The 11,519-nt window shown below is 38.4% G+C and overlaps 1 protein-coding gene across 1 annotated transcript; it reads left to right on the top strand.

Moving 5' to 3' along the window:
• Positions 1-5,242: 5,242 nt before the first annotated feature.
• On the top strand, positions 5,243-11,056 carry ARF4 (ADP ribosylation factor 4). Its single transcript, XM_031058248.1, has 6 exons — positions 5,243-5,285; positions 5,711-5,812; positions 6,302-6,411; positions 7,559-7,630; positions 8,145-8,270; positions 9,785-11,056. The coding sequence occupies exons 1-6, from the start codon at positions 5,243-5,245 to the stop codon at positions 9,869-9,871; spliced, it is 540 nt and encodes a 179-aa protein (XP_030914108.1). The 3' UTR covers positions 9,872-11,056.
• Positions 11,057-11,519: the final 463 nt, after the last annotated feature.

Genomic DNA, 11,519 nt, shown 5'->3' with positions numbered 1-11,519 from the left:
GTTGAGGATCGGGCTGTATTTGCCCTTCCTTTTCTCCCGCCGTGTGCCCGTTCCTCTCCCTGCCTCGCCCGCCGCTCCCCGGTCCCGGCGAGGCCGAGCCCCGTTGAAGCACCTGGAACAAAGCTGGGATTGCGGCCGGGCAGGGCCGCTGTCCCCGGGCCGGGCGCCCAGCGAGCCCCGCCAGGAGGGTCCGGCCGGGCCCTCCTGCCCCGGCACTGCGGCTCCGCGGGCTGGATGTGACAAAGCCTGGTGTGTGCCATAGCAGGGGCGTAAGGACTGCCGTATAATGGCCGATTTTCGGCAGCTGTAGGGAGCTATAGTTCTGTATCCTGGCTCTCCTGAAAGGGCGTTTCGGTACAGCCTCCGTGGGCATTAGTTTTGTGCCTCGGGTACAAACCGATAAAACCCTCTAGGCAGCTCTTGCAGTGCTTGCTTAGTTTTACTGCCTGCCCCCATAATAATTTATTTTTAATATCCATTTATTTTGAAATTATCTGTTCTCTTGATACGGGCTGTGTAGGAGTTGAAGCCAGTGGCTCTTGAAGATTCTCACTTTCAGATTATAGTTCAAAAGGTCAAAGCCAGCACATACTGCATTGGTATTTCCTCCTCTGCTTCGAGTTCTTCCCTGCCTTCTTCCACCCACCTACCCACCCCTGTAAGCTTTTTGTACAAACAGTTCTTAGCCTCTAATTTTTTCTCAAGACTCTGTTACCAAAGTGAATGAAATTTGGTTTATGGTCGTTGACTGAAGTAGCTTGTCCTAAGGAGCTGAATAAAGTGCTCATTTGGATATAGCCAGCAAGGGCAGCGGGTTCTAACTGTGAAACTTCCTGGCACACACCCATCCTTAGTGCTGCCTGGATATGCACACCAGACAGAGTAGTGCAGCTTTTAAAAATTATAATCTTTCAAGTTCTCCATATATTTTGTGATGGTAAAGTTTGTTATTGCATACCCAGAAATTTTTATTATATCTTAACTGTTTGAAATTAGAGACTCTCATCCATTTCAAAATAATCTAGAGTCATTTTAGTCTTCAAGACAACTTAGTAGATGTGTTGGTTTCAAGGAGGTGATTTGGTTGTCTCCCTAAGAGCCAGACTCTTCATGTGACTCTTAATGAATGAAGTCCCCAAGTGAGCTTGACTGTAGGATGTAGGATGAGACAGAGTCTGTGGTATTTGTAGCTCTGTTACTTTTTGCAAAACACTGAAAACAGGAAAGTGATGTCATGCAGATCTAAACTGTTTGCAAGGCTCTTCATTGGTAGGAAATCAGGTTGAATTTAGGTTAGAGTTGGCTTTGGAAGGTGCATTTTCTAGCAGTTGGTTCAAATGAATTAATTTTTATATTTCTTAAAAATTTTTACTTTAAGGCCTTGTATTGAAATGTAGGGCTGGATCAGGGCACAGGACAGCACTGTATTTGTTAGGTAGTATGGGAGAGTAGAACTCAGGGTATGTTGTGGTGAGAATCTGTTATAGGACATAAACTGGATGTTTAGAAGCGGAATGTTATGCTGAACGTGACATAATTTGTGTATAACTGTAACACTAAAACTAATCTCTTCATAGCATTCTGCATCATCTATGAGCACTTTGAATTATAATGTTCAGTGTATGGTTTGAAAATGGGGCTCTACAAGGTCAGACATTTAAGTTTCCATATGTAGAATACCAATTAAGAAATAACTTTATGGGGTAAAGTAGTTATGGGAAAAATACTATGTGAGTTGATACCAACAGACAATTAATTTATAATTATATCTTCCTTTTCACAGCTTTCTTCTGTTTCTGCAGACGTGAAGACTAATTAGAATTAATTTAGCTCCTAAAACGGACTTTGTGTTATTGATTTCTGCAGAATTTGAGTATTTCTCATCAGGGACCATTACCAACAGCGCTCACTTATTTTTTATGTTCTCAAATTCTGTTTATGATATGAAGTGGATATTTAATGTTATACTGTTACTGAAACTTTGGGGTTTTTTTAAATGTACTAGTATAAGTAAGTATTTTTCGAAAATATTAAGTTACTATTTGAAAGAAATGCATGAAAAGAAGATTCACTCATTTTCTTCAAAATAGGCATAACATGAGGGAAAAGAAAGAACTGTGGGATAGGGCTGAATGTCTGAAAGTCAGATTGGGCAACTGAGGCATTAAGAGTAGAAACACTGAGTCCTAATCCTCCATGTACCTGTCTGTGAAACTCTTCAGTGATGGGTTTTTCTCCTTGGGGAAAAAAGATACCTATTCATTGTGCACCTTTCAGTATCATAATTTACTGTTCTGTGTCTTGGTGTAGTTGTGCAAGTGTTAACTGATAGAGTAACTACTCAGGTGCTTCAAATACAAAGGTAATTATTAAATACATTGGGTGGAAAATGTCAGATTCTTTAGAAATTGTGTCACTGCAACAGATGACAAAAATTTAGCTGTTTTTTATTTGAGTGGGTGTTGTTTTAGACAACTGTTGGTGTGCTTGCTGTTGGCTTTCTGTAGTTTTTATGAAGTTTTGTGCTGTGATAAGAGAAGCAGCTTGGTATTCAGCCACCAGTGCTCAGAGTAGGGAGTTGGTTAATGAAGGATGTGATGTGGTCAGGGATGATGTACCTAGGGACAAGTGAACTAGAAGATTGAGATTTAGAAAAACAACTGACAGGCTGTGAATAAAATACTCTTTAAGAGGAGTAAGGGCTTAGAACCACAGTGATTTTAGCAGCACCTGAAAGCACTGTAGATATTTTTTCTCCAGCTAGAAGATGATGATGTTTGATTCAGTTTAAATGTGAATGGTTGCAAGTACAGGTCTGCATTTCCCATTTGTACTTCGTTGTAATCTTGGTGCTTTGCAGTACAATTGCTTAACTTTACACCCCTCATTGAGTCTCTTACACCTTGGTCTTGACAATGGCCAGTCAGGCAGTAGAATCAGTGAAAATGTAGAATTGGGAATTTACTTTGTTTGGGGATTTAAGATGTGACTTTTAATCTTGGTGAAGTCTATGTTGTGGCAGTGGCTCATAGGTTTACATTTAGTGTTCCAGTGCAAATATAAACCTGTTTATTCTTGGATTACTAAAAGCAGTAGTTACACTTCCCACCAGAAGATTAAATGTGATTTAATGCTCTGAAATTTTTTAAAATTACAGATTGGAGTAAGAAATATGAATGGAGGCTATGCTTTTTATGACTTGCTTCTTTAGACTTCATAACATTTGCAGTTTGGCCAAAAGAGGAGTGTTTTGCAAATAGGGTCACGGGGATTTTTGTAAGGTCCTTCCCTCAGTTAAGCTTCTACCTCAAGTGTGAAATCAAAAGAAGAAAACACGTACCCATAACCCTGTAACTCAGCCTGCCTCGGTGCAAAGTCCAACAGCTTAACCAAGAGTTGTGGGTAAGAGTGGATTTAAACAAAGTCTGGGCTTTGTGCTTGCACAGGCACTGCAGCCTTCTGCCAGCACCACTGAGGTGCACGAGGGTAGAGTGGGTAACTGGGGCAATATTTTCGAGATATGGCAGTAGTTTAAAATTCTCTACTAGTTTCTCATTTCTTAACTCTGAGTCATCAAATGGATCTTGATACCCTGTGTATGTTCTTTGGAATGAGATTAGCTTTTTTCTTTGTCTTTATCTGTGTTGTTAGTGTAAACCTCAAATACACTTGAGCAGTTCGAGTAGACAGTGGCATCTTTCTTACATTGGTAATTTTAACAGATCTTGTCAGTGTTTGTTATATTAATAACAGAGTAATTTTTTTTGGTGGGGAGCAATAAGAGAAGAGCTTTGAGTAGTAGTTGTAACTCTGATTGGTTCACTAAATTATCTTATTATTAATTTACTGGAAAAAACCCCTATCATATGTACAGGCATTATATGTACTTAAGAAGGTCTACATGTCCTACAAGTGCTTACTTGAGGTTGAGCTTTATGAAAACAGTGTTGGGCTTCATCATTGTGCTGTTAAAAACATTGGTTTTCAGTATAGCTGCAGTATTTGAGGGTTCTGAAGTCAGCTTAAAGGGTTTTGTAAGGTGATCTGACACTTGACTGGTGTGGGGAAAATGGTGGCATTTACAAGTTTCATGACTTGCAAGTTCTTGTGTAATTTCTGCTGCACTGTGACTTTTTTTCTTCATGTTTGTGTGTGGTTTTGAAGGAAACCAACACTTAAACAATAGCAAACTCAAACCCCTTACATTTCATTTGAAGCAAATTTAGAGTCAAGGAACTTTGGTTTTGATGGTAGATTTCCACTCCACACCCTTTCTTTCGTGCTGTCATGACATTAAGAATTAAAACAACTTTTTCTTTTTTTTCTTTTTTTTTTAACCAAAGAAGGTGCATTGGCATGTTTAATCTTATGCACACTATTAGAATATAGGACAATTATAGTTTGCTGCAACAGCAGTTTGTGTCTTGAGAAAAAGGAGGTTTATCAAGAGTTTGGTTTCATTCTGAATGAGCAGGTAATTTTGAATCCCTCTTTTTTGTGATGCTAAGGAAACAGTTGTATTATTAATAGGCAAGTCACCAAACCACTTAAAGCTCAATATATTGCAGTTGCAGGGTAGGAAGTTAACTCAGAATGCTTAAGAATGTGTGTTATCCTTATAAAATGAGGATAGCATTTGGTTTCTAGCAAAAGCATTAATTAACTGTTTTGATGGGAGGTATTTTTGCTTGGGCAAATGTTACTGACAAGAGACATGTTGTGCTGTGGTGTTCAGTGCCTGCTGTTTATGGAGGTGCTTTTGTGTTAGGTATTGGGTTCTAATTTAAAGAATTCTATTTTGAGTTACATTTATGTGTTCCAAAATGCTTAACAATAAGCAGTTTCCCAAACAGTTTTAGAAAACTACAGTGTATGCTTGCAGTGTTGGTGATATGTCTAAAAAAATGTCTTTTAGGCTTTGTTTTATTTTCTTTCTGAAGTGTCCCATATTTACCACATAGCTTACATTGAAAAACAGCAAGCTTAGGTTTTGTTTTAGAAACAGAACAGCAAATTTAAGTGCAGAAGGTCTTCTGTAATGACCAACAGTCATTAGGAGGAGACTCCTAATGGAAGCATCCTAGTGGATCTCACTGTATGGAAATGATATTCTGATGAATACCTACAGCCCTTGTGGTATATGTGGAGGGATGATGAGAGCTGCCTGATGTTTGTGGTTTTTTCAGTGCTAAAGTTTTAGCAGAGGAGGAGAGGCTGGAATAAGGGACAAAAAGTGTCTTTCATGTATAGTGCCAGCTTGGCTTGGTCCAGGAGTGCCTGTGAAGGTGAGCTTTGCAGGAGGTTGAATAAGGGAGGCCTTCCCCAGCTTAGTGAAGTAACAAATGTGTGATCAGTTAGAAACTGTGTACTGCTTGTGGATTGTTGCCAGGCTTTTAAAATCTTCCTGATTTACACAGAAGAAACTTTCAACATGAATGATAAAGCTTAGTTAACACAAATACCAAGGAAGATTACTTGAAACTTGTGAGCCTGTAGGTTGTGAATGGAAACATCTTATTGAGCTTGTTTTCTTCATTACTTGTTCTCTCTCAGTGCTGGGTAGAGGAGATGGGGAAAAACACACAGCAGTTTTTCAGAAATGAGTTAACAGTGTTTAAAAAGCTGTTCTCAGTAAAAAACCCCTAATACTCTGCATGTAAAATGACATGCTTTGAAATTAGCAGGTTGTAGTTAAGTTTGTGAACTAAAGCAAGTTTTCTCTTCCTTCTAGTTGGTTTGGACGCTGCTGGTAAGACAACCATTCTTTATAAACTGAAACTAGGAGAAATTGTCACCACAATTCCCACTATTGGTAAGATCACAGTTCTTATATCTTTATTCTTGTTATTCTAAACCTGACAGGCCTCTGAAGAGTGCAGGGATTTGCTGTCTTTGTAGTAGAATAAGAATCAAGGCATTCATAACTGTCTGGTAGTGCCATAACATAACTGTGTCAGGCCAAAGAGACATCCAGACCAGAATCCAGCTACTCACCATGGCCAGTAGCAGATGCCCAGGAGGACAGGAATGAAATCAATAGCACCACTTCCCCCAAACACCACGAATCTCACAGTTTGGCTGAAAGATTTGCTCAGCCACTTGGACTTGGATTTAAGTGATTCATATTTTTTCCCCCTCTTAATGAATTTTCTTCTTGATTTATCAGTTCCATATTGATAAGCCATTTTATCCATACTTGGGAGAAGCGTACCTTAGGAAGTATCTATCTTTAGCATGGTTAGAATTATGTTTTTAACACTAGAATTAACTGTTTCTAATTACTGAACTCCTTCATTTTTAGGTTTTAATGTGGAGACAGTAGAATATAAAAACATTTGTTTCACAGTCTGGGATGTTGGTGGTCAAGATAAAATTAGACCTCTTTGGAGGCATTATTTCCAGAACACACAGGTAAGAGTATGGCAATAGTTGAAGACCTACTTTGTAAAGCCTCATTGTGTTTTGTAGAGTACATATGGAAAGTTGTTTTCTTTCTTTCAGAAAGGCTCTGCACTACTTCCTGCAACTTCTGAGGGTGCCCAGATTTTATTCTAGTTGAAGCCAGTTTGTTCCCCTGAAGGTTTCAAATAAATAAAATAGTTGTGAGTGTAGCCTCTCAATGATCAAGTCCTTTAGGATCTACCAGTGTTCTGTAATGTGCCAGAGCAACTGGTTTGTTGTGAGGAACTCTTAAAATATACAGCTTTTACTATGCTAAGTTAGTGTTTTTAATAAGCTGAGCATCTAAAATATGGTAAAAGATCTTGTTACCAGCTGATTGAAAAGTGCTAGCTTCACAATTATGTGACTACCATGAGTTTCTGGGACATGAATATGATACCTTTGGTTGACAAGTAGTGAGGTAAGTTGCTTATTAGTATCAGAAAACTTCTGCAGTGAGTTTGTTTGGGGTTTTTTGTGTTGAATATAGAATTGTTTCCATTATGTTTGTGTGCAGCATGATGCATATGATTGGTGCAGAAAAATATAGATGTCAGGATTGATAAAAGGGACCTTGCACCACCATATTGTGAATAGAGCAATATTTATTTTCAGTTCCTTATTACTGTCCTGTTGCTAAATACTTCTAAAAGATACTTCTCTTTCCTTGAAGAGAATGATAAAAGCAAGGTTTTCAGACTGAAAGATAAGAGTAAATTGTGTAAGAAGAGCACTTGAATAACAGAGATGCCATTAGAAGTACTGTTTGATAAAAACTTTTTTAAACAAATTCAGGCATTACTTCAAGGGTGTGGGCTTTTTCAGTTAAATATGAGATGGTGAAGCACTTGTGATTTTCAATACAGTGAGTGAAAGGGGAGGGGGAAGAGTTGTTTTATGTGATTTTGCTGCATTTTTTTCCCCTAACTTTATTTTGAAGCTGAGCCTTAGGTAGTTGTTCAGACACACATCATGCATTGTTTAAACAGAAATTTCTGTTAAATTTGTCCTCTTTCTTGAGTAAGCAATCACAATGTTCAATATGAGTATTTTGGTGGTTTAAGAATAGTGCTACACATTTACATTGTTTTTTTCAAATCTGCTTAACTTACTATAGGGCCTCATTTTTGTGGTAGACAGCAACGACAGAGAGAGAATCCAGGAAGCAGCAGAAGAGCTGCAGAAAATGGTAAATATCAATATCTTCTGAGGTATAGTTGTTAGACTGACTTGTTCTATTTTTGAATGTTTGTCAGGTTCCCTAAGAGATTTCGGATTTTACAGTTTTAGGGAGTCTGTACAGTGCATATTGTATTCAGCTGGTAATTCTGGGTCATGTAGTACACCAAGTTGTAATTTCCACTCTGTAGAGAGCCAGTAATGTGTGTGAACCTTTCATTCATGAAACCTTGATAGGAATGCAGCGGGAAAAGAGTTTTGGAAGAACAGATTGATGCTAGAGGACATTTCATCGGCAAAATGCCCATAAATTTAAACTTTTTAAATTGAAAGATGACTTCCTTAATTGCAGGAGTTCTGTTGTATACTAGTTGAATTTCACTCAGTACTTATTAGTGACTTCAGGAGCAAGAATGAAAATATTTACAACCCTTAAATCAGTATTTAGATTTTTTTAGTGTTTGTTGAAGTAACTGACTTATTTAACTGAGGCAGTTTAATAACATGCCTGTTTTTTCTGTTAGCTTCAGGAGGATGAGCTGCGAGATGCAGTGCTGCTTCTGTTCGCAAACAAACAGGATCTGCCAAATGCCATGGCAATCAGTGAAATGACAGATAAACTAGGCCTTCAGTCTCTGCGTAACAGAACTGTAAGTGCTCAGCTTTCTCACTGCTCAACTCTTTCCTCCCTCTATTATTTATCATAAATGTAAAGTTCCTCTAAGTGAAAGGATAGCTTTCACCTCTTTCTGTAGAAAGATGCACACACCTGCTGTTAAACTTCATAATGCATAATTCAGGTCCTTGTTCAAAATAAGTGATTTAGAAGTATAATCCAGTGTGTTCAGCTGTTAGGGGTGTTTCATTTCTCACCTTTTTCTGAAAACATACAAACACTCCAGTCTGTCATTGAAATGCAGACATCCAGCATTTCACAAAGTATGTGATGGGATTTCCTGTTTTCTCAGTACTCTGGGAGAACAAATGCATTCTGCATTCCCACCTCCAGGAGGAAATGATGTAGCTTCTAAAACATTCAATTTCATCTGCTCAAGCTTTAGAGTCACAGGTTTGCTTCACATGAGCCATCCCACCTTTTGTAATCTGAGTGTCTATGTTGGCACACTAAGATCCTGAGCATAGAAGCTGTTTCAGAGGTCCATTCATGTAGATAATTCCACGTTCACTTCCCAAAGAGCAGTCTTTCAGAGACAAGAAGTAGTTTTCAGCACGTAAACCAAATACAAATTCTGTATTTGTTTCTTGATGCCTTAAGCTATGTTGTAGCCTTTACTAGTAGTCCTTTTTACAGGGGTTCAGTTCCTCTTCTTATCAGCTCTGTAGTGAAGTTCATAGTGAGTTGCAAGCTCATTGATGTGCATTGGATATGTACCGGAGCCTTAAGCAGAGGCCTGTTGGTTAGGGCATATAGCTGTTAACTGTAGAATCATGGGAGCAAAGCCCATCTGCCTAGTAAATTGGAAGGTCCTAGCTTAATTAAAGCACTTGAGTTGCATATAGGGGATGCAGGGTAATGGCCTGCAGACTTTAGCAGAAACTAAGAGGGTTTAACTCTTGTTTAAGGCTTTGAAGGCCTTCGGTGTAGGTAATCCTAAGTTTCTTAGACAATGGTAAGGATCACAGGGGACATGGGAAGGAGTATGACAGACAGGGTGGTTAAGATAGCAATTGTAATGCTGGTTGGTTTACTAGTACATCATTGTTTTATACGGTTCGTGGTATGTGGAGGGAGTGTGATTGTTGTGCAGTATGCGAGATGAAGGTAGAAGAATAAGCTTAGCAGGGAGAGGAGAGAGATAAGTGTTGCTGCTGGGGCTATGTCTTGCTTAGTTAGTTCCTGGATAATAAGTCATTTGGGTAGGAATCCTGTCAGGGGAGGGAGTCCTGCAAGGGAGAGCAGGGTTAGGAATTTCTGGATAATGTCTGAACCTCCTCTACACTACATGTACGTCTCAAAATTTTTAAAAATACCATTTGTTCAGTCTTGACTCTACTTATGGCACAAAACAGTATTTAAAGAACACTGGTATAACATACACACACACACACAATTCTAACAACACTAAAGAGTGTCACACACTGTCATAACTTAGCTTGCATTTTGTCAGTATTTAAATTGAATTTTTGTGTTCTACATTAACAGTGGTATGTCCAGGCTACCTGTGCTACGCAAGGAACTGGTCTGTATGAGGGACTTGACTGGCTGTCAAATGAACTCTCAAAACGCTAATTCCAACTGGATGACTTTCACCAGGGACATGTTTGATATAAGTGGTCTAGGCTTGTTACAACAAAATTAGTTTGCATCTTGGTTATTACGGTATCTGGAACTGATATTTGGGCAGGATATTACAGCGTTTCAACTTGTTTTGTTGCCAATTTATTGTTTACCGAGCTACATGTTGCAAAGGTAGCAATATGCTTGGGTAAAAATCTCCTTAACTTGGAAAAAGTGTATCTTCTGATTTTATTCCCCTTGTTAGCCTAAATGCCTGAATATAGTTATTGTGACATCTTTAAGATCTGTTTTGAATACTCTTTGAGCCCCAATAAATTAATGTTTTAATTTTTTTCTCCCTGCTACTCTTAGTTTACTGATGCCCTGTTTCATTCCTCAGACAGTCTGCTGATTTAAAAATGTAGCATTCCGTATGTATTTATTTCTCTCCCTTGCCAAAAAGATTTCCTAATTCTGCTTGTTCCAAGCCAAGGAAATGCTCTAAAACACTATACAAATCTACTGCACTGAGGAACATTTTATTAATCCTTGGGTTCTGTTAGCCCAACTTGCCTTTGTGTGAATTGGATTTGATGGGTAGAATAGTTCTGTGCTGGTTGCGAAGAGCTCATGTTGAGGTTGTTTTTAATATTCAGCAGATTGTCTTCCTTTATATAGTATCTTTTTTTTATGTTGCATGTTGCTTTTTGGTATCAGCCTGACTATTTTTGCCCAGTGTATAATAGTTCTGCTGAAGTTTTACTGTTTGTTGGTGAACATATCTTCATAAGGAAATTTTGGAAAATTCATCAGACTCAATGGATTCGTTTCTTCATAACCCACTTGGAATTATTCCTAATAAAATGATAAAATGTATAGTTCTGTGTATTCTCTTATTGATTCCTGAAATAGTTGAATGCAAATTATCACTTATTCTTTCTCCATATACTGAGCTTTCCTGAAGCTTGAATATGAGCACCCATCTCAAATTTTCACTTGTTTGGAGCTGTGTAGAGTGGGACATGGAAGGGAGGCAACCAAGTTGTATACAGTGCAGTAGAGTAGCTGTCATTGGGGCTTACATAATTCTGTAATGTCTTTTGAAGTTGTAAATCTAAAATTCCTTTCAAGATGTCCAGATATGAAAATACTAACAGTTAAAAATTGTAATAAAACAAATTTGAACTGCCTGAAAAAGCATGATGTTCTGTTTCATAGTTTTATCTACACGTAAAACCTACATGGGTCCCAGCAGGAGAGTCACAGGTTCTGTTGGTGGCTAGCTGGGAAGGTAACCTGAGTGCTTTTACAGGGATATAGCAAATATTATAATAATGCTGATAATCACTCCCCAAAAATCATCTCTACACAACTGCTGCTGGCTGTTTTCATATTTCTGTCCCCTTACACCTTTGTAGTTCAAAAGGCATAAATTAATATGTGTTTGGAGGCTGCTACTAATGGGTAGTTTAGAATCTATTTTTCTGTTGCCTATCTGCCGTATAGAAGCAAATATTGCTCAATCCTCCCACTAAAATGTGCTGTCCTATTGATTGGATGTCTTTAGGAACCCAAAGCATGATTGTGTTGCAGTTTCAGGCTAAGTGCTTCTCATTTTTCACCCAGGTCTGGTTACCCTTGCTACAAGAAATCCCAGTGA

The sequence above is a fragment of the Geospiza fortis genome, unplaced genomic scaffold (assembly GCF_000277835.1).
Source record: "Geospiza fortis unplaced genomic scaffold, GeoFor_1.0 scaffold78, whole genome shotgun sequence".
Lineage (NCBI taxonomy): Eukaryota > Metazoa > Chordata > Aves > Passeriformes > Thraupidae > Geospiza > Geospiza fortis.
Note: the sequence above shows the minus strand (reverse complement) of the source record. Positions and strands in the feature narration are given on the sequence as shown.

Coding starts and splice junctions, on each gene's coding strand:
- ARF4 (XM_031058248.1), top strand. CDS start 5,243: ATGTATAGTGCCAGCTTGGCTTGGTCCAGGAGTGCCTGTGAAG. Junction 5,286..5,710: donor GTCCAGGAGTGCCTGTGAAG/GTGAGCTTTGCA, acceptor TGTGAACTAAAG/CAAGTTTTCTCTTCCTTCTA. Junction 5,813..6,301: donor CACCACAATTCCCACTATTG/GTAAGATCACAG, acceptor CTTCATTTTTAG/GTTTTAATGTGGAGACAGTA.